A 26,777-nucleotide genomic window follows, 5' to 3' on the forward strand; every position below is an offset into this window, starting at 1 on the left:
TAAATATATCCAATGACTTGGCCTTCACATCTGATTGTGGCAATGAATTCCACAGATTCACCACTCTCCAGCTAAAGAAATGTTTTCCTCATCTCTGCCCTAAATGGACAAACCTCTATTCTGAGGCTGTGTCCTCTGGGTCTAGACTCTCTCACTATAGCAAACATCCTCTCCACATCCACTCTGTCTAGGCCTTTCAACACTCAGTGAGATCTACCCGCCCCCATTCTTCTAAACTCCAGCGAGAACAGGCTTGGCATCATCAAACTCTCCTCATACTTTAACCCTTTCATACCCAGAATCACTCTTGCAAACCTCTCCGATGCTAGCTCATCTTTTCTTCGATAAGAAGAGGCCCAAAACTGTTCACAATACTCCAGATGTGGTCTGACTCATGCCTTATACAGCCTCTGACTTACATCCACCCTCTCGGTGAACACTAACATTCAATTTGCCTTCCTCACCACAAGTTAACTTTCAGCAACAGTCAACATTTCGGACCGACGCCCTTCATCAGGACTGGAAAGGAAAGGTAAGAAGCCCGAATACGGCGGGTGTGAGGAATGAATTAATTAGCCTTTGATTGTTTTTAATATGAAGGGTCTCGGCCTGAAACGTCGACTGTTCAGACTCCTCCACAAATGCTGCCAGACCTGGTGAGTATTTATTGATCCATTCACACGCGGTGCCCTGCCCAGCAACCCACCTATTTAACCCCAGCCTGATCACGGGACAGGTTATATTGATTAATTAAACAGCCTTTGGACTGTTGGAGGAAACCATCCAAACTCCGTCTAGGCAGTGCTGGGAATGAACTCTGAACTCGGGAGCGCCCAAGCTGCAATAATTTCACACTAACCACTGCGTGAGTCCCCCTGGCATTCTGCGTTTATGTTGCTCTGGAGTTCCAGTGTCTGCAGACCTCTTGTCTGCGGTCGATGCCTACCTGTAGAGCCTCGTGTTGACAGGGATGACTCCGGGGAATCCCAGCATCCCGCACACGACCCTGCTGTTGTTGAAATTCCAGTCCAGGTCGCACACCTGCTTCCATTTCCCTTGGTATTTCACCTCGACCACCCCCTCCGTCACCGGGTTGCGCCTCCTGGCGGAAGCCAGAGCTGGCCGCAGACGAACCTTGTCCAACTTGTTGAGTTGCTAGAGGGAAGCAGAGTGGGAGTGGAATCAATAGTTAGAAAGGACGGACAGCTTCGAGCTTGTGGGTGTCACCGCCTCGGAAGATCTACCCTGCGCCATTACGAAGAAGGCCAGCAGCTTTACCTCATGAGGAGTTTGAGGAAATTCGGTTACGCCATCAAACAGTCTAGCAAGTTTCTACAGAGGTACAGTGGAGAGGGTTCTGACTGGTTCCATCACCGTCTGGTATGGAGGGGTCACAGTTTCGCAGGTTTGTAGATTCCTCATTGGGACGAGCCTCCCCGTCACTGAGCACCATCTTTAAAAGGTGATGCCCCAACAAGGGGGCATCCTTCCCGAAGGACACTCACCACCCTCTTAGAGTCACAGTCACAGAATAACAGAGCGTCACGCCACAGAAACAAGACCTTCAGCCCATCTGGTGCATGCAAAACGATTATTCTGCCCAGATCTATCCACCCAGATCACAGCCCCCCACACCCATCCCATCCATGTACTTATCCAAATTTCCTATTGCTAGAGAGGAGGCAGACACCCACTCAATGTTTTAGAATGGATTCCTGCCCTCCACCATCAAATGTCCAAATGGTCCACGAACACTACCTCACTATTTTTGCTCTCATTTTGCTCTACTTATTTAATTCAATATTTAATATAAATTTCTTATTGTAATGTATAGTATATTGTATGTATGGCCCTGTACTGCTGCCACAAAGCAACACATGTCACAACGTGTGATATTAAACCTGATGTTGATCCTGTTTCTGAGACCAGCCCTGGCTCTCCAAGACGGGCAGCCTGGGATGCAGGCACACCACCGTTGCTACCGGGCACCACAGCAGAGGGTCATTCATCCGCTCGAGTCTGTCTGCCACTCACACAGACTGGGTGGCCTTTTCCTATAAGGAGGGGTTGGGCAGACTTGTGCTGTTTTCTCTGGGCCCTCAGAGGTTGAGAGAACACTTGATAGACGCTTATAAGACCATAAGACATAGGAGCAAAATTTGGCCTTTTGGCTCATTGAGTTCCCTCCACCATTTGATCATGGTTGATTTCTTTTCCGCTCAACGCCAGTCTCCAACCTTCTCCTGTACTCTTTGACAAGAGTACAGGAGAAGAACCAATCAACTTCTGCTTTAAATGTACCCAATGAACTGGCCTCCACAGGAATCTGTGGCAATGAATTCCACAGATTCACCACCCTCTGGCTAAAGAGGTGAGAGAGATGCCGGTAGGGGTGACAGCCAGAGCCCCTTTCCCAGTGCGGAAATGTCAAATACTGGAGGTTGTGTATTTAAAGTGAGCAGGAAAATGTTAAAGATACTCAGGCAGAACTTTGCTTACACAGAGAGAGGGGTGGGTGCCCGGAATGGGCTGGCAGAGGTGGAGGTAGATTCAATGACGGTGTTTAAGAGGCTGTTAGATAGACACATGAATGCGTAGAGAATGTGGGAAATGGATAATGTGCAGGTGGAAGGGGTTTAATTCAATATGGTCGGACATTTGACACAGACATCCTGGGCTGATGTGCTTGTTCCTGTTCTGCTACTGTTCTATGGTCAATTTAATTGGTGGTTCCCCATGCCCACCAACTCTTGTAGTTACCTAACCCCTCATGTTTAATGCAGAGGATCGTATTGCATAGCAACAGGCCTTTTGGCCCATCACCGTCATACTGCCCACCATACATCTTCACAGATCTCATTTACCCACATCACGTCCACGGCTTTCTGCGTCCACGAGGTCTGGATTTATCCTCCTTGGAGAGAAACGACGGAGGGTGGATTTGATAAAGGTGTACAAAATTCTGAGGGGCATTGGCGGGGTGGCTGGTCAGGAATTTCACCAGTATAAGACCAATAGGCATCATTAGTTCAAGATGGGGAGTTGGAGGGTTGGAGGGTTCTGAGAAGGAAATTTTTCACCTAGACGGAGGGTGAAATCAGGAACGCACTTCCTGAGGGAATGGTGGAGGCAGAGACTCTCACACATGTAAAAAAGTATCTTGATGCACACTGGAATCATGGAATTATAGGACAGTACATCATGGAAATGGTCCTTTGGCCCATCTTGTCTATGCTGAACGTGGTACCTGCTGTACCTACACCGACCCCATTTGCCCACATTAGGTCCATATCCCTCTCTTTTCCTGTCCAGCTACCTGTCCAAATCCCTTCTAAGTATTGCAATTGTACGGCATTTTTGACGGAGGTACAGTATACAAAATTATGAGGGGCATGGATAGGGTTTTTCCACTGAGGTTGGTTGGAACTACAACCAGAGGTCATGGATTAAGGGTGAAAGGTGAAAAGTTTAAGAGGAACATGAAGGGATCTTCTTCACTTAGAGGGTCGTGAGAGTGTGGAACGAGCTGCCAGAGTAAGTGTGAATATGAGCTGGATTTCAACGTTCAAGCAAAGTTTGGATAGGTACATGGATAGTGGGGGTATGGAGGGCTATGGTCCCAGTGCAGGTCAACGGTTAGCATAGACTCAATAGATGTGTTTCTGCATGGCATGAATCTCTGATTCTATGACTCTGAAAATTAAGGATTAATCCAGTGTTACTGGCTGTCGCTGAATGGAGTTCCAAATTTCCTCCCACCCTCCATGTGTGGCAATGTTTCTCACAGCCAGTCCAAACCCAGCCCAGTAACAGCCTGACTCAACCCATCCCCAGCCAATCTGAACACAAGCAATGTGACCACAGCCAGTCTTCGCTCGAAAGTCATGGATACACCCAGTCTGTCACAGGTAAAACCCTCTCCGCTATAGTGCACATCTACACCGAGTGCTCTCGCAGGAAAGCAACGTTCATCATCAAGGATGCCCACCGTCGAGACCATGCTCTCTTCTCACTGCTGCCATCAGGAAGGAGGCACAGGAGCCTCAGGACTCGCACCATCAGGCTCGGCAACAGTTATTACCCCTCAACCATCAGGCTGAGGGGATTTCAAAGGGGATTTCACTCAGTGTCACTTGCCCCAACACTGAATTGTTCATACAACCAATGGACTCATGTTCAAGAACTTTTCATCTGATGTCTATGATATTCATTGCTTACTTATTAACATTATTATTTCTTTTTGTATTTGCACAGCTTGTTGTCTTTTGCACGTTGGTTGTTTTTCTGTCCTGTTGGGGTGGTCTGTCATTGATTCTATTGCATTTCTTGTATTTACTTGTGTTTGAATGCCCAAGAGAATGAATCTCATGGTTGTACATGGTGACATATATGTACTTTGGTAGTAAATTTACTTTGCACTTAACATGACCTCATCCAGCTTTGGCCAATCCAAACTCGATCTGGATGCTACCAATACCAGATGACCCAACCCAAATGCAGACTATCAGAAACGAGGCTCTAATTTTCAGGCAGAGTCCCCGAACAATGGGAATAGCTTCCCTGCTTCCCACACTGTCAAATACTTTTAATGTCCTCAATCAATTTTTCAATCCTTTCAAACCTCCACAGATATGAGGGGTGATTGATAAGTTTGTGGCCTAAGGTAGAAGGAGATGAGTTATACAGCTCTCGTTCCATGCACATGCAGGGCAACTCTTCAAGTGATTATGCAGAAAGTTTGAAGTTAATAACCCATCAGTTAGTAACTCATCGGGGTGATTGATAAGTCCGTGTCCTAAGGTAGAAGGAGATGAGTTATTAACTTCAAACTTTCTGCATTATCACTCAAAGAGTTGAACTGCATGTACATGTAACGAGAGCTGTATAACTCATCTCCTTCTACCCTAGGCCACGAACTTATCAATCACCATGCTGTGGACACTTTCTGGAGGACCAAGATCCGTATGCTCCACGACCGCTGGACTAAGTGTGTAAATGTAGGAGGGGACTATGTTGAAAAATAAATGTGCTAGGTTTTCTAAAATTGACTCTTTCTACCTTAGGCCACGAACATATCAATCACCCCTCGTACATTGTTGGTCTTGCCTGGTTGCATCAAGGTCTGAAACAGCAATTCAAGTCAGCAGGACCATAAGACATAGGAAGCTGCAGAAAGTAGTGGTCTCAGTCCAGTACATCATGGGTACACTCCTCCCCACCATCGGTGGTATCTACAGCAGGTGCTGCCTCAAGAAGGCAACATTATTCACCATCAAAGACCTCTAGTATCTAGACCATGCCATCTTCTCACAGCTCCCACTGGGAAGAAGGTACAGAAGCCTGAAGTCCCACTCCACCAGGTTCAGAAACACCTCCTCCCTTCAACCAATCAATTTTTGAAACAATGAGCACGTCCCTAATCACTCTGACCACTTCAACCTCTACAGTGGACCTCTTTTTGCCCTTTTGAAAGGTCTTGGCCCAAAACATCAACTGTTTACTCTTTTCCATAGATGCTACCTGGCCTGCTGAGTTCCTCCAGCACTTTGTGTGTGATGTTTTGATTTTCAGCATCTGCAGATTTTCTTGTATTTGTTCTTTCTGTTTTAATCGCTGTAGAATCTGATGTAATTTATGTTCTATTTCATTTGTTTCTTGGAAATGTGTCACTGCTGCTGTGATGCTAGTGCAAGCAAGATTTCACTTGCGCCCGTGCATTTGACAGCAAACTTGACATCGACCTTGGCTCACCTCACACTTGTACTTATGAAACTCCAGCGAGCACGAGCTCGGTCGGCGCAGTCCCTTTCCACTGGGTTTGTGTTACTGTGTCCTTTCACCGTTCAACTCCCACCACCTATCGGCAGGGAGATAGGAGTCCTGATGCTACAGACCACAAGGGAAAGAATGAAATGGCCAGTCCGGTCCAATCTGGTCCGGCATCATGTTCCGACCTGTGGGATCTTTCTGTGCACAGACAATTGCTGTAAAACGTATGGGTAACAAGAGATGCTATGGAAAGTTGACTGTTCTTTTTTCATACTTTCCTTTAATGTGTTCAAATACTATTAAGGTTTAATAATTAGCTTCATTTGTCACATGAGTCAACAGCCACACAGTCCGAGGATGTGCCGGGGGAAGCCTGCAAGTTTTACCATGCTTCCTGTGTAAACACAACATGCCCACAACTTACTAACTCTAACTTGTACATCTTTGGAATGTGGGAGGAAACCGGAGCACCCGGAGGAAACCTACATGGTCAAGAAGAGAACATACAAACTCCTTACGGACAATGGCAGGAATTGAACCCTAATCGCCGGCGTTCTAAGGAATCAGGCTAACCACTATGAATAAATAATATATTACCTACTGAAAAATGTACAAAGTAATAGTTGATTTGAAAATCTGGACAGCAATTCATTCTGCAACTCTTTCTGTAGGCCATTAGACAGACGAATTGTGTTCTACCGGTGCACAACTCTCTGTACAGAGTGACAAATCGCTGTGCGGCGTAGACAGAAGAGATCCTGCCGATGCCTCCCTCTTCACCATTCAGGGCCCTAAGCAGTCCTTCCAGGTGAGGCAACACTTCACCTGTGAGTCTCTCATATACTGGACGGTGCTCCCAGAGCGGCCTCCTCTACATCGGGCAGGCCCGAGGCAGGTTGAGGGATCCACCTAGTCCGGCACCTTCACTCTGACAGCTGTAAAAGGAAGGATCTCCCTTCCGGTGGCCACACATTTCAATTCAACTTCCCGTTCTCTTGCCAACATGTCTGTCGATGGGACCATCTACTGCCTCGACGATGCCAAATGCAAGCTGGAGGAGCAACACCTCATATTCTGGCCGGGTTGTCTTCAACTAACGGTAACATACCCACCAGTGACCGCTCCCCTTGTTCCCCCCCCCCCCCTTTTTTCGTTTATCCCCCATTTTGGTGGCCCTCTCTCTCCTTCTCTTCCCATCACCGGCCTCTTGACCTCACTTCCCTCAGTTTATCACTTCCTTCGCTTTCTTCACTGTCCTATCAGATTCCCCCGTGTTCAATCCTTTACCTCTTCCATCTATCATATTCCTCCCAAGCTTCGTATTTCATCCCACCTCCCCCATCCAGCTACTCACTTACCCCTCACCTGGTCTCACTGACCACCTGCCAGCTTGTATCCTCCCCCTTCCCCTCACCTTAGTCTAGTTTCTTCCCCCTCTCCCCCACCTTTTCCAGAACCTCAATTGTTTATTCCTCTCCACCGATCGGCTGAGTTCCTCCAGCATTTTATGTGTGCTTCAGCAAGACAAACCGCTTCCCTCAGAGTCAGGGAGTCCAAAACTGTAAGTGGTTTTGAAAAAGTATTAGGAGGCATCAGGAAAGAATCAAAGGCCCTTCTGATCCTGCCGGCAACCGCATCAAGGCAACTATTGTACAGCGACTATAAACACACATTTCCAGCATCCGCAGGTTTTCTCTTGTTTCTAAATTCCAGAGAGTTAGTTACCATCAACTGTTAATTTAGATTGTAGAGCAGGACTTCAAAGGTCATGTCAGCATTGTGATCAAACTGTCAGAAGAAATTGTCAAGGAGACAACCAAATGGAGTGACAAGAACATCAGTGTCCGCTCACTGACAGCCGCGTGGTTGTTCCTGATTTCCTCGCGGGGTGGCACAGCACAGCTCTCTCTGCAACCCTTTCAAATACAACACACCCCTTCTTTTCTCTTAGGTACTGGCAGTTTGAACCAAGGGCTTCTTTGATCATTTCTTTTTGAGGGTGCTTGCTCTGTCTGACAACCTCTTGGAGATCTATCGCTGACAGGGTTGGAGGAGGGAGCGAGGAGGGAAGACAAGACAAGGGTGGTGAGATAGTGTAGTGGTTAGCATAATGTTTTACAACACCAGCGATTGCTGTTCCATTCCCGCCACCGCCTGCGAGGAGTTTATACGTTCTCCCCGTGACTGCATGGGCTTCCTCCATTTCCTCCCACACTCCAAAACTTAGGGTTAGCGAGTTTGGGCATGTGACGTTGGCAGTGGATGTACAGCAACTCCTAGCTCACGCTCAGAGTGTGTTGCCCGTTAACCCAAACGATGCGTTTTGCTGTACGCTTCGATGTACAGTATGTGTAATAATTAAAGCTAATCTTTCTCTTTAAGTACGGGATGCCCATACAATGCGGTTCACGGGAGGGAGCCGGGGGGGGGGGGGTGGATATTGGAGGGGTGGTGTTGCTCCTCTGGGAACAGGTGAACACCAAGTCCCACAACTTGCTGCAGTTCTGCCCCTCGTTAAACCCCAGCTGAGGATACCCGTATCCAGCTGCGTAAAGCTCCCCTGAGCTGACTGCCATGCCAAGGCAGCTTCCAAGAGGGCAGCCGTCAACGTTGGGAGATATGAAGTCATTCCAGAGATGAGAAGGAACTCGAGGACACAAGAGACCGTGGAGGATGAAATCTGAAGCAACGCACAAGGTACTGGAGGAACTCTGTATAAAGAAGGGTCTCGGCCCAAATGTCGGTTTATTGTTGTCGCACTTTATCTGATAGAGTGAAAGGCTTTTGACTGAGTGCCACCCAGACAGATCGTTCTATACATAAGTACATTTAATTAGCAGAAAGGAAAACAAGACAGAATGCAAATGTAAGGGGCCGAATGGTGTTCTCGTGCACTATAAGTTGTACTGTACCCTATGGGTTGTCACGGTAGCATAGCAGTTGCCATCAGAGTTCAATTCTGGCATCCCCTGTAAGGAATTTATATGCACACCCCATGAACGTGTTGGTTTCCTCCTGCATTCCAAAGGTGTACTGGTTATTTATTTACTGATAACAGGCCCTTCCACCCTTCGAACCACACTGCCCAGCGATCCCCCAATTTAACCCTCGCCTAATCACGGAACAGTTTACAATGACCAAGTAACCTACCAACCGGTACATCTTTGGACTGTGGGAGGAACCACGGCACCCGCAGGAAACCCACACGGTCAGGGAGAGAACGTATAAACTCCTTGGCGGGAATTGAACCCCAATCACAGATGCTAAACATTATACTCCCATGCCGCACTCTTGTCTTGTCCTTCCTCTTCACTCCCTCCTTCTGGAGAATTAGAGGCCAGGCCGGAGCCCTGGCTGTGTTGGTTGTTGACGCAGACAATGCATTTCACTATATATTTCAATGTACGCGTGATAAGTAAACTTGAATCTTCAATCTTGAGGCTTAATCCGCAGCTCGTCAGCCTGGGCTGCCAACACCGGTGAGGCTAGTTGGGGCTCGGTGGGCAGCTGTCTCACCCCTGACTCAGAGCGGTGGTGAGGGATCGAGTCCTCTAACCACAATAATCTAGAGTGCTGTTCCAATGTGCTACGGAAGGACTGATGCTGTATTAAAGAGCTGTCCTGTGGTTTCAATGTAAAACTGAGGAAACCCTTCTCTCTTAAGACCATAATACCTAGGAACAGAATTAGGCCATTCAGTCTGTTCCACCATTCCATCATGGCTGATTTATTTTCTCTCTCTACCCCATTCTCCTACCCTCTCCCCATAACCTTTGACCCTGATAAATCAAGAACCTCTCAATCTCCACTAAATGAATATAAACAAAAACATACAACTGGTTGAAATGTTGAAGTTATATATAAGACGTTGGTGAGGCCTAATTTGGAGTATTGTGTGCGGTTTTGGTCTCCTACCTACAGGAAAGATGTAAATAAGGTTGAAAGAGGACAGAGAAAATTCACAAGGATGAGCCGAGACTGGAATACCTGAATTATAAGGGAAGATTGAGTAGGTTAGGACTTTATTCCTTAGAACATAGAAGATAGAGAGGAGATTACATACATGTATACAAAATTATGAGGGATGTAGGTAGGGTTAATGTAAGCAGGCTTTTTCCACTGAGGTTGGGTGCGACTACAATCGGAGGTCATGGGTTAAGGGTGAAAGCTGAAAAGTTTAAGGGGAACATGAGGGGAAACATCTTTACTCAGAGGGTCATGAGAGTGTGGAATGAGCTGCCAGCACAAGTGGACCATGCAAACTCAATTTCAACATTGAAGAGAAGTTTGGATAGGTACGTGGATGGTCAGGGTATGGAGGGCTATGGTCCCGGTACAGACCAATGGGAGTAGGCAGGTTAAATAGTTCAGCATGGAATGGATGGGCTGAAGGGCCTGTTTCTGTGCTGTACTTCTCTCTGACTCCAGGGTCTTTGGAAAAGGAGGGGAAATAATGGGTAACAGGGTGTGTCACTGGTGGAGCCCCTGAATCACAGCTCCAGAAATCCAGGCTCGCTCCCGACTTCCAGCGCTGTCTGTGTGGAGTTTGCACGCTCTCACTGTGACCGCTCGGTACTCTGGTTCCCATCCACACCCCGTGGATTGGTGGCTTAACTGGTAAATCACCCCTAGTGTGTGGATGAGTTGTACAATCTGGGAGAAGTAGGGAGCAGAGAACTGAGTGACGGGAATGGGACTGATGGGTTAGCTGGCATTAAACAATCGAACCAGAATCTCTGACATGTTTTGTTTTGCGACAGCAGTACAGTGCAACATCTAAAATATATTACACATTACAATAAGAAATATGTATTTTAAAAGATTAAGTAAGTTTGCAAAATAGAGAGGAAATGTTCCTGGGTTCACGGACCATTCTGAAATGTGATGGGGGAGGGGAAGAAGCTCTTCCTGAGCGTTCATCTTTGGGCCCCTGGATCTCCAACTTAATGCTAGTAATGATTAGAGGACATGCGCTGGGTGGGGCGGACATGATGATTGATGCCTTTTTTTGAGGCATTTCTGAAGATGTCACCGATGTGGGCAGGCTGGTGGCCGTGACAGCTGAACTTGCAACCCTCTGCAACTTCTTCCAAGTGACGCAAGCACTCAGAATTCTCTCCGTGGTACATCTGTAGAAACTCACTAATCTTCAGCAACTCTATTAACTTGAAGGGCTGAATGGGAATGAGATGAAAAATTATGATATAGTGAAGCCCGGGTCAGTAGGTATGCATCACTCAGTCTCCGCATGCCTGCCCATGAGCGGACTGGCTATGGAAACTTCCCTTAGGCTGTGTTTCCTGCACCGTAACCAGGGCTCTGCTCCGTTGAATGAAAGGGTCACGTAGGCTGCCGTGCTCTTGCAAAGCTTGTCTGACGTTCTGTGTTTTGGAATTGTTGACCCTGACCTGTTGTCATGGAGACGGTGCCGTTCTGAGCCTGTACGCAGAGCGTGCAGAGTGACTGATGCTGATGCCTCTGGAGACCAGCGGACGGTGGTCAGCCAGCTGTATCTCCCTGACCCAAGTGCCATCCTCGGTATTCGATAGGACATCCTTAGCGCTTCATGTGGCAGGCGGGTCTAAAAGAGCTGAACGTTTAAGTGGCCTCTAGTATTTAGAGAGAGAATGTTGGAGCGTAGAATTGCAGTACTCATAGAGACTCAAAGCACAGCAACAGGCCTTTCGGTCCAGCTCATCCATGCTGACCAAGATGCCCGTCTGAGCCCATCGCCAGGAAAGTGGAGACTCTGCAGGTGTCGGAAGTCTGGAGCAACACACAAAATGCTAGAGGAGCTCAGCAGATCAAACAGCAGCTATGGACTGCTGAAGGGGCTCGGTCTGAAACACCCACTGCTCATTTCCCTCCGCGGGTGCTGCCTGGCCCGCGAGTTCCCACAGGATTTTGTGCGTTGCGCGCATTCACCTGCGTTTGGTCCCTATACCTTTAAACCTTTCCTATCCACGGACCTGTCCAAGTTTTTAAACGTGGCAGCTCACTCCACATACACACTACCCTCCACATGTCCCTCTGCTCCTCTTTAAACCTCGTCTCTCAAACCCATGCCCTCTGGTTTTTGATTCCCGTTTTCTTAGCCTACCCTTATTTCAGTTAGAGATACAGCGCAGAAAGGGCCCTTCTGGCCCGAAGTGCCCACACCACCCAGCAACTCACCTAATCACAGGACGACTTACAATCTTACTAACTATCTTAAGAGAGCGGGATTTCCTCCGTTGTACATTGAAACCACAGGACAGCTCTCTGATAGAGCGTCAACCCTTCTGTAGCACACCGGAGCCGTGCTCTAGATTACTGTGTGTAGCAGGACTTCAACCCTCACCACCCTTCTGAGCCAGGGGTGAGGCAGCTGCCCACCGAGCCCCACCTAACCTCACCGGTGTTGACAGCCCAGGCTGACGAGCTGAGGATTAAGGTTCAAGATTGAAGTTTTAAGTTTATTTATCATGGGTACATTGAAATATTCAGTGAAGTGCGTCTTCTGCATTAATCAACACGGCTCCGGCCAGGTCTCTAATTCTTTTAGATCCCTGAGGGTGGCCGCACGTATAGGGTAGTCAAGGAGGCTTGTTCTCTTTCACTGGTCAAGTATAAGGGTCAGGAAGTCATACTGCCAATGTGAAAAAGCTGCACTCGAGTATTACAGGTACTCCTGGTCACCACATGACAGGAAGGATTTGGAGGCTTTGGAAAGGGTTCAGAAGACACTTACCAAGATGCTGCCTGGATTAGAGGGGATGAGCTAGAAGGAGAGGCTGGACGAACTTGGGCTGTTCCTTTTTTTCTGGAATATTAGAAGCTAAGGGGAGACCTGCTGAAGTTTAGAAAATTATGGGAGGCAGTGATAGGGTAGACAGAGGGCTTTACCCATGTTAGAGTTTTCAAACACTGGACTATATGCATTTGAGGTGAGAGGGTAAGTATAAAGGAGATGTGTGGGGCAAGATTTTTTTTACACAGAGAGTGCTGGGTGCCTAGAGCAAGTTGCCAGGGATGGTGGTGGAGGCAGATATCAAAGTAGTGTTTAAAAGGCTGTTAGATAATATAAATACTTATATTTGCAGGGAATGGTAGAATATGGATCATGTGCAGGCCGAAGGAATTTAGTTTAGTTTAAAGATTTGCTTTATTTGTCTTATGGACATCGAAACATGCAATGAAGTCTGTCTTGTGCATCAAATCAAGGATTGTGCAGGGCTTCCGGTGCCGATGTAGCACACCCATAACTCGCCAACCTTCACTCGAACGTCTTTAGAATGCAGGAGGAAATCGGAGCACCCGGAGGAAACCCAAAGGGTCACAGGGAGAACGTACAAACTCCTTACAGACAGCAGCGGGAATCGAACACTGATCTTACAACTGATGCTAACCGCTACACTAGCGTGGCGCTGTGTTTGGCACGGACATTGTGGGCCAAAGGGCCGGTTTCTGTTCTACCTCCCACGTTCCATCACACTGCTGTCTGTGGGAGCCTAATGCCACAAGATGGCTGCCATATCTCCTAGCAACCACACATCAGGGACGTGCTCCGTAGGCTCCGAGTATCCTGAGGTTGTGAAAGGTGCTACAGAAACACAAGACTTTCTAAGGCAAGGCTCAGATTCCTTCCTCCCGCAGTGGCGTGAGTTTGACATGGCTTACTGAGGTCTCTGTGGGTATGTGACATGCAGGAATGTGCAGACGTCAGAGTGAGCTGGGTGTTGCTGCTGTCCTTATCTGAGGGCAATATCACCACTCAGACGTCAGTTTTTCCAGCTGCCCTGCACGCATTCCAGCCCCCTTCCCCTCGTTATCCTGAATGAATGGGGCTGCTGTTCCTCGAGTTCGGCCCCGATTAGTCACACAGTGTGGCCAAATTCCCTGCCGCTCGTTTCCATCCTCGGTCCAGGCAGGCAGGGCTGATCCCACAAGCTCACGGGGTCACTTGCTGCTCTGCGTTCCCAGATGATCACTAGGAGGCCTGCCTCAACAAGCACTTGTGTTTACACAGCGACTCGACCACAAGGTGTTTGCCAGGACATTCGACATTGAAACACTTAAGGAGATGTTACATCTGGAATTGTTACTGCACAGCAACAGTTCATCCAGTCACAGACTCGTACAGTGCAGAATCAGGACCTTCAGCCCATCATGTACCGTGCTGATCCTTTGTCATAAACACCAATCCCAGTTTCCCACATGAAGATAACTTCCTTCTATGCCTTGTCTATTTAAGTGTCTAAATTTGGCATCATGCTTAGCACAGACATTGTGGGCCGAAGGGCCTGTTCCTGTGCTGTACTATGTTCTACAGTAACTGGAGTCAAAGAGCACAGAAGCAGGCCCTTGGCCCATCTTGTTCATGCCAACCTGATCTTCTGCCAAGTCCCATTTACCTACATCCGGACAATATCCCTACAAGCCTGTCCATGTATTTATCCAGACTTCTTTTAAGTGCTAAAATTGAACCTGAATCCAGCACCTCCACACCTGCACCAGCCTCTGAATCCAATATTTCCTCTGAAAGTGATTTCCTAATTTCCCAGTGATTTCAACCATTATCTGTTAACAAAAACTTACCTCTCTGGTCTTTTTTTTTTAACCCCTTTCCTCCCACCTTAAATGTCTTCCCTCCTGTTTTTGATTTTTCGGGATCAATGGGATAAAGATTCTGATGATCTGTCATACGCTTCTTATCATTTTATTTACCCGCCATCGTCACTCCAGGAAAATCAATCCAATTGGTTCCTATTCCTGACAATGTCCCAAATGAACCTCCTCAGCACTTTCTCCAGCACAACCACATCTTTCTACCTGCAGTTCATGGAGACAGACGGCTGAGGGCCCTTGCACAGGTTGACTACCTGCCAATCTTCCAGGGGTATATTCGTGCCCAGGTACCCCTGGAGAAGAACCATGCACCGCCTGGGACAAATGTCAACTAGATGGGGTGGGAAATGTTTTAGTTAGACAATAAGACATAGGAGCAAAATTAACTCATTCAGCCCTTTGAGTGTGCTCCATCATTCGATTATTTCTGATATTTTTTACCTCTCAATGCCATTCTCTTGCCTTCCCCCCGTAACCTTTGGTGCCCTTACTAATCAAGAACCGAACAATCTTCACTTTAAATGCACCAAATAACTTGGCATCCACAACCATCTGTGGCAATGAATTCTACAGATTCACCACCCACTGATCTAAAAGGATTGTCTTCTGAGACCGTGCCCTCTCGTCCTGGACTCTGCCATTATTGGAAATACCCTCTCCGTGTGAGCTTTTCAATATTTGGGATGTTTCAGTGAGATTTCCCCCCCCCCCCCCCGCCTTTCATTCTTCTAAACTCCAGTGAGTACATCAAATATTCCTCATAAGTTAACCCCTTCATTCCCAAAATTATTTTTGTAAACCACCTCTGGAGCCTCTCCAGTGCCAGCACGTTCTTTCTTATATACAAGGCCTAAAACTACTCACAATACTCCAAATGTGGGTCTGACCAATGCCATAAGACCATAAGATATAGGAGCAGAATTAGGCCATTTGGTCCATCGAGTCTGTTCTGCCATTTCATCATGGCTGATCCATTTCTCTCTCAGCCCCAGCTCCTGCCTTCTCCCCGAATCCCTTCATGCGCTGACCAATCAAGAGTGCCTTACAAAGCCTCAGCATCACATCCTTGTTTTTACATTCCAGCCCTCTCAGAATGAAAGCTAACATTGGTACAATGTCATATGATTGATTTTGTAGTATTTATGGATAATATTGCAGAATTACTGTGTTCGGTTCTGGTCACCTCACTACAGGAAGGATGTGGATTCTATAGAGAGAGGGCAGAGGAGATTTACAAGGAATTTATCTAGACTGGGGAGCATGCCTTATGAGAACAGGTTGAGTGAACTTGGCCTTTTGTCCTTGGAGCAACGGAGGATGAGAGGTGACCTGATAGAGGTGTATAAGATGATGAGAGGCATTGATCGTGTAGTTAGCCAGAGGCTTTTTTCCCAGGGCTGAAATGGCTAACACAGGGAGGCATAGTTTTAAGGTGCTTGGAAGTAGGTACAAGGGGGATGTCAGAGGTAAGTTTTTCACACAGAGAGTGGTGGGTGTGTGGAATGCACCAGCAATGATGGTAGAGGTGGATACGATAGGGTCTTTTAAGAGACTCTTAGGTAGGTACATGGAACTTATAAAAATAGAGGGCTATGTGGTAGGGAAATCCTAGGCAGTTTCTAGAGTAGGTTACATGGTCAGCACAACATTGTGGGCTGAAGGGCCTGTAATGTGCTGTAGATTACTATGTTTCTAATTGTAAGGGTGTAATACACATACGGAATGGAAAGAAAAAAGGCTGAGTGCCTGGCAATCTTCGTGGAGTTCAACATTTGTGCCCAGGTATCCCTGGTAAAAGAAAACACAGTATCCATGGGTACCATGGAGGCTCCAGGACCATCAGGAACCACAGGCAATAAACTGCCGCTGAGAAGAGGATGGGGACATTCTGATTTAGTTTGTGTTATTTATTACCGTCTCTGGTGCTTTCGTTGTATGTTGTCACAATATAGAAGTTGAAATAAGTGCACTTCCGTGAGAAAAGGATACATACATTGCACCCTAGATGAGGACAGAAATATTCTAATTTTGTTGGTGTCGGATACTGTGAAGTTTACGGTGACTTGTTGTGGCGTTGTAACAATTGTAATGAAATGGGCCATGCGGTAGCCTAGTGGTAGCGTAACGCTATTACAGCGCTAGCGACCCGGGATGTTCCCCGATGCAGTCTGTCAGGAGCTTGTACATTCTCCCCGCAGCCGGCCGGGTTTCCTGCGGGTGCTCTGGTTTCTCCGCATTCCAAAGACGTACGTAGGTCACGTGGGTGTAATCGGGCAGCGCGGGCTTGCCGGGCCAGAAGCCGCTGCTACCGTGACAAATTTCTGAATAAAATGATGTTTATTAAGAAAAAGCCAGACCGCGCTATATCACATGGCATTGGTCAGGCTGGATTTGGAGACTTTGGCCCCATATTTAAGAAAGGATGCCCTGGCATTGGAGAGGTTCCAAAGGAGTTGCTCACGAACTATCCCAGGAAGTGAAGGGTTAATGTATGAGGTACATTTGATGACTCTGGACTTGTACTCGCAGGATTTCATAAGACTGAGGGGGAATCTCATTGAAGCAGCAAGCAATCTCAACATCCATGGAATGCCGGATCGACCGGTCTCTGAGGGTGAGGGGCCGGCCTGGAGCAACCCAACAAGGCAGGGGAAAGGGCTGAGCTGGAGAGGTTTGAAACTTACCTGCAGGTCGGAATCCTGAAAGGCCTCCCGGTTCTCGAAGCCGGCTCGCCTCTTCTCTGTGCAGACCACCCCCACGTCCTCAGAGTGCTTACAGTCATGGACGCCCCAACCGTTGGAGCCACAGGCAGCGACCGTCGTCTCCTCGCCTCGGCAGCTGACGTTATCGAGCCAAATGGGGCCTGTGGACAGACGGGAAGTCAGTGGGGATCAAACCACCGAGGGGGAGCACACTGAAGCTCCCCCCTACCACCTCACAGACCCTCACACAAGAACAGTGGCGGGATAGACTGGGGAATGCCGTGGATCAGGTTCAGGGCAGTGATGGTCACCAGGGGAGGACAGTGCCCTGTACGATGTCCTCTACACCTGAGGCCTGTAAAACAATACACGTTGTTTCACATGGTACTGTGTTATTTAGCGTACTGTTTTGCATGGAGCACTGTAACAAAAGATACAAGAACTAGTGGAGGGCTTTGTTCTTACCCCAATCCTTCGCCAGCAGCACTGAGCAACCTGTGCTCCCATCCCAGTCAACCCCATCAACAGCGTGACTGAGCGGGACTGAGCCCCACGGTCCGGCCCAGCTCCACCGCGGCTGGAGTGACAGAGGCTGGAAGGTGGAGCCTGGAACCAGTTGAGAGAGGTGGGGAGGGCACTAGGGGGGGGGGGGGTGCAGACCCAGTGGGAGGAGGGTGCAGGTGATGGGGGAGTGGAGGGGGTTGAGGAAGGGGAAGAAACAGGGTGATGGGGTTGGCTTGGAAAGAGGGGTGGGAAGCTGGGCTTGAAGAGGCAGATGCTGAATGGTTTTCACCGGGGGTATGTGTTGATATAAAGTCTTTTGTTCCACAAAAATGAGACAGAGCAGGCATCATACTGAGACCCCTTCAGAGGAGGAGGCCTGCTCGACCCAACATGACATGACATTTTATACACTAAAGATCAAAGGACATTTCTATAGTTACAATGTATCTACAATGCTTCCTGTGAATTATATATAACTCTCACACCTCCTTCGTTGCACTCACACTCCAGAAAAAGTTAATCAACAGAGTCTGGTCCTTCAATCAACTGCTGTTTTCTCAGCTCTACTTGGCGATAACTCGTTTTGGCTGATCTATTTTCCCTCTCAACCCCAATCTCCTGTCTTCTCCCCATAGCCTATCAACTTCTGATTTTATTATACCCAATGATTTGGCCTCCTCCGCCATCTATAGCAACGGATTCCACAGATTTGCCCTCTTCTCCGTCTAAAGGGATGTCCTTGTACTCTCAGGACTCCCCCGCTATAGCAAACATTCCCTCTCCATCCTCTCTATCTACCCCTTTCAATATTCAATTAAATCTCCCCCTTCTTCTAAATTCCAGGCCCAGAGCCATCAAACGCTGCTCCAATGTTAACTCTTTAATTCCCAAGATCATTCTCGTAAACCTCCTCTGGACCCTCTCCAATGCCAGCATATCTTTTCTTAGATAAAGGACCAGTGCTGCTCAGAATACTCCAGTTGCATTCTGGCCAGTTTCTCACAAAGCCTCAGAATGAAGTCTTTGTTTTAATAGTGATGATGGAGGTGGGAGGGCTTTACCTGTCCCTTGTCCGTACTTGGCACTGTGAGCCCAGTTCAGCGCTCCTTCGTAACCCAGCTGCCTGCAAACCACGGTGGCAGAGTGAATGTTGAAGTCGTCGTCACACACCGTGCCCCACTGCCCCTGGTAGAAGATCTCCAGACGGCCCTCGTGGTGTGTGCGCTTCTCCCCCGCCAGCCGGATTTGCAACGGCACCGATTCCGCTGCTTCTCCCGGGGGCGTCGCGCCGCTGCAGGGGGCGGGTGGGCTGCAGAGGAGCAGTAATGCAGTCAGGAGCAGGCTCCGAGGAGTACCCTCCATCGCAGCAAGGCACTTCCAACCTGGGAGAGCAAAACAAGGAAATGACCGTCAGTTGCATTGGACCGTCGACTGAAGCCGCTCCAATCTACATCCAGATTGGAAACGCACAAACTTCTGCAAAAACTCAGCAAGTCAGGCAGCATCAATGGAGCGAAATTAGCAGACCTCCTCACCATCAAGGTCATCTTTCAAGAGGTGGTGCCTCAAGAAGGTAGCATCCAACATGAAAAACCCTCACTATCTAGAACATCCTCTCTTCTCAATACTACCATCCTTGAGCAAGTACAGGAGCCTGAAGACTTCATGAAGACATTAAGAGGAATAGACAGAGTGGACAGCCAGCGCCTCTTCCCCAGGGCACCACTGCTCAATACAAGAGGACATGGCTTTAAGGTAAGGGGAGGGAAGTTCAAGGGGGATATTAGAGGAAGGTTTTTCACTCAGAGAGTGGTTGGTGTATGGAATGCACTGCCTGAGTCAGTGGTGGAGGCAGATACACTAGTGAAGTTTAAGAGACTACTAGACAGGTATATGGAAGAACTTAAGGTGGGGGGGTTATATGGGAGGCAGGGTTTAAGGGTCAGCACAACATTGTGGGCCGAATAGCCTGTACTGTGCTGTATTGTTCTATGTTCTAAGACACACACTCACAATTCAATAACAGTTTCTTCCCCTCTCCCACCAGATTTCTAAACAGTCTACGAACTTGTGAACACAATGTTGCTGTTCCTCTTTTGTACCCTATTTAGTTATTTATATTTTTATTGTAACTTACAGTAATTTGTTATTGTCATAGAAAAGAACAGCACAGAAACAGGCCATTTGGCCCATCTAGTTTGTGCTGAGCCCTTTAAACTGCCTACTCTCATCAACGTGCATCCGGTCCACATCCCTCCTTATCCCAACCATTCATGTACCCATCCAAACTTTGCTTAAATGTTGAAATCGAGCTCGCCTGCACCACTTGCACTGGCAGCTCGTTCCATACTCTCACCACCCTCTGAGTGAAGAAATTCCCCTTCGTGTTCCCCTTAAACTTTTCACCTTTCACCCTTAGAGCTGAATCTGGCCACATAGTCCCAAGTGTACAGAACGTAGACCGAGGGGGCGGAGGATGATTGAGTGATTGTGGTCTGTTGGTCAGGAAGTCAAGGATCCAGTTGCAGAGGGAGGCATTGACTCCCAGGGTCCGGAGTCTGGTGATGAGTTTGTTTGGAATAACAGTATTGAAAGCAGAGTTGTGGTGAATAAACAATAGTCTGGCGAAGGTACCTTTACTGTCCAAATGCCCCAGAGATGAGTATAGGGCCAGGGAGATGGAACTGGACAACGATTAGGTTTATTTGTCATGTGCATCAGAACAAACAGAAAAATGCATCAATTTGCTTCAAATCAAATCGGTCTGAATTGTGTTAGGCAGCCCACAGTGCTGTCACGCTTCTGGTAACAACACAGCATGCCCACAACTCACTAACCCCAGCCATATGTCTTTGGACTGTGGGAGGAAACCGGAGCACCAGGAGGAAACCCACATGGTCACGGGAGAATATACATACTCTTTGCAGACTGCGGCAGGAATTGAACCCCGATCTTACAGCTGGAGCTGTAAGGGGTTACAGGTCTGCCACCAGGCTCCCACAGTTGGCACCCAAGAGACTCCATAAAGTGAGGAACGAGGATTCAAGGTCATTTCCAATACCCGCGTGTAAAGGAGAACAAACTAATTTTAGTCCTGGGTCCAATGCAGCCCAGAAGAAAGCACAGTAAGATTAGAGAGGCCGTCTGTTGGTCAGAGTTGACCGTGGACGGTGTTTCTGAGCTGTCTATGTTCACCTGCGAGCCAGGGCAGTACGATATGGAAAGCAAGTTGTTACCCCTGCAGCGGGCTCCCCCTCTCCACGGGGCTGAGGAATACTAAATAATGGCCGAGACCAATACAGCCTGACACCAGCAGAATCGCAGGAGTTACCAGTCTGACTGACTTAGGGGCTTCATCTTTGGACTTTTCCTCGGGGTTTATGCCTGAAGCCTTCCCCGTGACTGGGTGTAGCCACAAGGAGGTGGAGGTTGAGATCAGGGTTTTTCTTCTCCAATAATAATAAAAAAGCACAATAAATGTTAATACATAAGAGAACATATAGACTGACTGATTGTATGTCCATAAAGTGAGGCTGGGCACAGGAGTGTCTGTACGTATCTCTGACAGGAAATGCTAAAGCAGTGGTGGTAGGAATTGTGGAGGGGTAGGCTAGTGGGTGGAGGCGTTGATCGGCCTTACTGCTTGGGGAAAGTAACCATTTTTGAGTCTGGTGGTCCTGGCGTGGATGCTACGTAGCCTCCTCCCCGATGGGAGTGGGACAAGCAGCCCATGAGCAGGGTGGGTGGGATCCATCATGATGTTGCTGGCTCTATTCCCACAGCTCTCTGTGTATATGCCCCTGATGGCGGGTAGGCTGGTATGGGTGCTGTGCTCGGCAGTTCTGATTACCCGTCGCAGAGCATTCCTGTACCACGCAGTGAGGCAGCACGTTAGGATACTCCCTACTGCGTATATGTAGGTGTGGTCAAACCGAGTGACAATGCACATAACAGGTGAATAACCATCAAACAACAATAATTCACCCTGGGGAAAGACCAGGGTGAATGTGACTGACAGATTCAGTACAGTGAGCCGGCAGAGGCTCAATGGGCTGAATGACCTCCCACTGCAATATCTGCATGAGGTATCTAATTTCTCCTCGCGTGCAGTGTTGGGAGTCACGGTATCATCCCAGACCTCTGCCGACGTGGGGGAGACCAGCAATGGAAGGGCTGGGTGCCATTGAAGGAGTCGGTTGTGCCCATGGTGACAGAACTCACAACAGGAAGAGTATGGCTGTACGGGAGAGGCTGCTTCTCTGATCCATAGATGCCGGTACAATCCTGACCTACTGCGCTGACTGTGTGGAGTTTGCACGTCCTCCATTTAGTATCCACCGGGTGCTCCAGTTTCTCCTGCCCCAAATATGTGCAGGTCAGTGTGTTAGTTGAGAAACACAAGAGCTTCCACAGATGCTGGAACCCTTGAGCAACTCACACAAAATGCTGGAAAAACTCAGCAGGTCAGGCAGCATCTATGGAGGGGAATAAGCAGTCAATGTTTTGGGCCAAGACCCTTCAAGACTGGAAAGAAAGGGGGCAGAAGCCAGAATAAGAAGATGGGGGGAGGGGACAGGTGAGGGGACAAGCTGGCAGGTGACAGGTGAGACCAGGTGAGGGGCAAGGTGGTTGGCTGGGGGAGGGAGGACGAAGTAAGAGGCCGGCAGGTGAGAGGTGAGCCCAGAGAAAGACCAAGAAAGACCTCGTATTGAAGTTACTCATTCAAATATTTAGCAGCTTGTACGTGCAACCATCTCACCGCTGATGGGATTTGCTATATTCCCTGAGGCATCGACCTTTAGAAGAACATAAAAGAGGCCATTCAGTCCCTCTATCCTGTCCTTCATTAACCAGCTGGTCATCCACAGGCAGATCATCCCATACACAAGTACATTGGGGTAATAAACAGAAAGCAGAATGCAGAGCATCGTGCTCCTCCACATTCAGATTGAAGCAGCGACAGCTCATATTCTATCTGGGGAGCTCATACACCCCTTCCAAAAAACTTACCAATGACTGGTTGAATCAGACCCTCAACGCCATCGAGAACATCATTAAAGACCCTCCCCATGCAGGACATTTCTTCTCATTACCATCAGGGAGGAGGCACAGGAACCCAAAGACCCACACTCAACATTTTAAAGTCAGCTCTGCATTCAGATTTCTGAATGGTCCGTGAACCCATGAACAGTATCTCACAATTCCTCTTGGGCGCTGTATATTTATTTCTGAAACTATATGCTATAATTTTGCTTATCTATTTTGCTGTACTGCTGCTGCAAAGCAACAAATTTCACGACGTATTTCGGTGATAATAAACCAGGTTCTGAATTGGGCCAAAGAGTCTCGTTCCATGCTGTGTGACTCCACGACTCCAAATATCAAGTCAAAAGGCAGCGTTGTCTCCCAGCGCAGTGGAGTGTGGGTGCAGCCGTGAACCAGTCGAGATCAGACAACGTGCAAAACGATGAGGGGTATAGACAGCGTAAATGCAAGCTTTAACACACACAAAATGCTGGTGGAACACAGCAGGCCAGGCAGCATCTGTAGGGAGAAGCGTTGTCGATGTTTCGGGCCGGGACCCTTCGTCAGGACTAACTGAAGGGAAAGATAGTAAGAGATTTGAAAGTAGTGGGGGGAGGGGGAAATACGAAATGGTAGGAGAAGACAGGAGGGGGTGGGATGAAGCTAAGAGCTGGAAAGGTGATTGGCGAAAGTGATACAGAGCTGGAGGAGGGAAAGGATCATGGGACGGGAGGCCTCGGGAGAAAGAAAGGAGGGGGGGGAAGCACCAGAGGGAGATGGAGAACAGGCAAACAACTAAATATGTCAGGGATGGGGTAAGAAGGGGAGGGTGAGACTGCAACCAGAGATCATACGTTAAGGGTGAAAGGTGAAATATTTAAGTGGAACCTGAGGGAGAACTTCTTCACTCAGAGGGTGGTGAGAATGTGGAACAAGCTGCCAGTAGAAGTAGTGGACGTGGATTTGATTTCAACATTTAAGAGATAAGTATATAGAGAGTTATAGTTCAGGTGCAATTCAATGGAACTAGGCAGAATAATAGTTCAGCACAGACTAGATGGGCTGAAGGGCCCTTTTCAGTGCTGTAGTGATCTATGACTCTATGTTGTTCCTGAGGCTTTTAATCCATTTTCCCACAAAAGATTCTTTTAGGAATACCACCAGCAAATACTCCAGTGCTCAATCCTTGTCGCAGTCTGACTGGCACCTTGCCAATACTTGCAGAAAGTTCTTCAAAGGCACAGCAATGCGCTGGGCTCTGGTGCCCGGCCACATGGCACCAGGTTGTGTCTGAGCATTCCTATGGCTCAGCCCAGCCGCTTGCCTCTGCCTGGGGTAATGGCGCACTTGTTTAGTCTGAGGACAGTGAGCAGATGAGTCCACCCCCCCCCCCCCACCCCCAGCCAATCACTGGCATTCAGGATCAGCTCCCATCCTAACTTCATGGGAAGTTACGTTCAAGTTGCAAAAGACATTGGCGAGGCCAAATTTGGAGTATTGTGTGCAACGGTGCTCCTCTGCCTGCAGGGAAGGGAACACAGGACATTCACAAAGGTGCTGTCGGACCTGAGTTACAGGGAAAGGTTGAATAGGTTAGGACTTTATTCCCTGGAGCGTAGGAGAATGAGGGGAGATTTGATAGAGGTTTAGGAGGGGTATAGATAGGGTAAATGAGGTCGGGTGAGACTAAAACTAGAGGCATTGATTAAGGGTGTGAACTGTTTAAGGGGAACCTCTTCACTCAGAGGCTGGGGGGAGTGTGGAACCAGCTGCCAGTGGAAGTGGCGGATGTGGGTTCAGTTGCAACATTGAAGTTTGGATGGGAGGGGTATGGAGGGCAGTGGTCCTGGTGCAGTTTGATGGGACTAGACTGAATAATAGTTTGGCACGGACTAGATGGGCCAAAGGGCCTGTTTCTGTGCCTCTTGTACCCTCCACTCCAGACTCCCTCCTAGGATTCACTCCACCATAGGACTCGGCCTCTGACCATGAACCAGCACCGGGAGACCAGACTGGACCTTTCTGCCCAACCTCGGGCACTTGCAAGTGGCCCGCCACAGAGGAACACGGCAACCGGGAGGCTCAGCACTCTCGGGGGCAGAAAAGGGCAATAGTTCACCAGACAAGCTTCCGCGACGTCGGGGCTGTGGCTCAGGAAGGGTTCCGCAGCAGAGGGTTGTACTCTCCCGGGTTTAGAAGAATGAGAGATGATCTTACTGAAGCGAGCAAGGCTCCTCCGGGGCTCGGCAGGCTGGGTGCAGGGGAGGATGTTTCCCGCTGGCTGGTGGCTGTGGGGTAAGCGGGACAAATCTGTTCGGGGGTTGGGGGCAAGAGTGGGGTGAACGTTTGAAACTTTCTACGCGTTGATAGATTTCCCGATATTAGGGGAATCAACAAATCGGCCCGTTTTACAGATGCAACAGAAATCATTCTATCCATGTGCACCGCGTTCTGTGTGACAACTGCTCTGCCCGTGACCGCGGGAGTCGCGGATACAGCACATCTTCACGGCCCCAGGAAAGCATCCGGCATAATCAGAGACCCATCCGACCTGGTCCTCGCTCCTCCCCCCTCCCGCTGGGCCACGAAAGCCACCGGGCTCGAGGGCAGCTTCCATCCCGTTGCCCTAAGGCTTTTAGACGGACTTCGACCTTACAATGATCACCGTGGCCCTCGCACCGTATTGTCGGCCTGCACTGCTCTTCCCGAGTAACCGTAACACTCCATTCTGCTTTCTTTTTACAGTCTCATGCATGGAACTAATTTGTATTGAGGGTGAGGAAAGGATGGAGGGGCCGAATGGCTTCTTTCGTGTCCTTCTATAGATGGACGCTTCAAGGGATGGTAGCAAATTCCGGGCACAGAAGGATCCCGTTTAGCCCAGTGGTTGGATTATGTAAAACGAAGCTGATAAACTCGGGAATCCCCTCCCTAAATCCGCACTACTCTCATCTAGCCTTACTTTGACCAGACTGCTCCACCTGACCCGTGAGGCGGGAGGGGTCGGTAACGAGGGATAGCGGCTGGGAGATCTGCGGAGGTGGGGGTGGGGGGTCCTCGACCGGCTCCTGCCCAGAGGACGTGAAAAGGGTGAGACGGGATAAGTGACTGTGGAGCGGGAGAGGACAAAAGGAGACGAAAGAATAAGGAAGATAGATATTAGGCAAAGTTGGAGAAACAAAGGGGAGCGGTGGGAAACCGTGAGAGAGGAGAGGGTATATTAAAAAGGGTAATCGAGGTGGGGATAACTCGGAGAGGGGCGGGGAACATTTAAAGACTAAAGGGGTTCCGAGATGCAGCGGCCACCGGCTTGGGAGCTAGTTTCCGGGCTGGGTAGCCGAGGTTCACTGGAATCAAACTGTCGGAGAAGTTTCAATAACCAAATGACTGAGTTTAAAACTTCTCCCGGGAGAACGGAGGAAGAGGTTGTCCCGGCCAGACCAGAGATAAACCTGGGACACACACACACACACACACACACACACACACACACACACACACACACACACACACACACACACACACACACACACACACACACACACACACACACACACACACACACACACACACTTTAGTCTCACATCTCCCTGCACCGCTCCAGACAATCGTTGCAAGTCGGCTATGAAAAGGGAAATTAGTTTAAAAGCGAACTGGTACTTACTCACAGATGACCCGAGTGAATTTGAGTTCAGAATCCGAACAGTGGACGCGGGTATCGGTGACAGATCGGGACTCTCCCTGCGCGCTTCACAGGCTGAGCGCATCCGCGAACGCTTTGACTTTATATTCCTACCACGTGATGTTACATCCTGCCCCCCCTCTCCCTGCACACCCCCCCCCCACCTTCTTTACCCTAATGACTAAGCGTTTGAGAGTACATGTCGGAGGTGTGACTGTCACTATTCAGTAGGAGAGTGTGTGCGTAAACATTCCGGTAGAGAATGAGCGTGTGAATATTCACTCGGGAAGTGTGGATAGTCAGTGTGTGTGTGAGAGAGCATTATATAAGGGTAGAAAAGTTTGCGTGTGTGTGTTGGGGTAGTTGGGGGTCTGTGTGTGTGTACATGGGTGGATGGGTGTCTGAGTTATTTGTGTGAGAGAGAGAAAGTGGGAGATAGAAGGAGAGGGAAAGAAATAAAGAGAAAATGTGGGAGAGAGAGGGAAAGA

General features: G+C 48.6%; 1 protein-coding gene across 1 annotated transcript in view; it reads right to left on the reverse strand.

Moving 5' to 3' along the window:
* LOC140715196 (lysyl oxidase homolog 4-like) overlaps nt 1-26,412 on the reverse strand; it is a 123,417-nt gene extending 97,005 nt beyond the window's left edge. Inside the window, exons 1-4 of the mRNA XM_073027042.1 lie at nt 26,272-26,412; nt 18,644-18,964; nt 17,061-17,239; nt 947-1,155 (exon numbers count right to left, since the gene is read on the reverse strand). Coding sequence (XP_072883143.1) covers nt 947-1,155; nt 17,061-17,239; nt 18,644-18,964; nt 26,272-26,374 — 812 coding nt within the window. The 5' untranslated portion in view covers nt 26,375-26,412. The remainder of the gene's footprint in view (nt 1-946; nt 1,156-17,060; nt 17,240-18,643; nt 18,965-26,271) is intronic.
* Between the last annotated feature and the right edge of the window lie 365 nt (nt 26,413-26,777).

Source organism: Hemitrygon akajei, chromosome 23, assembly GCF_048418815.1.
Source record: "Hemitrygon akajei chromosome 23, sHemAka1.3, whole genome shotgun sequence".
NCBI lineage: Eukaryota > Metazoa > Chordata > Chondrichthyes > Myliobatiformes > Dasyatidae > Hemitrygon > Hemitrygon akajei.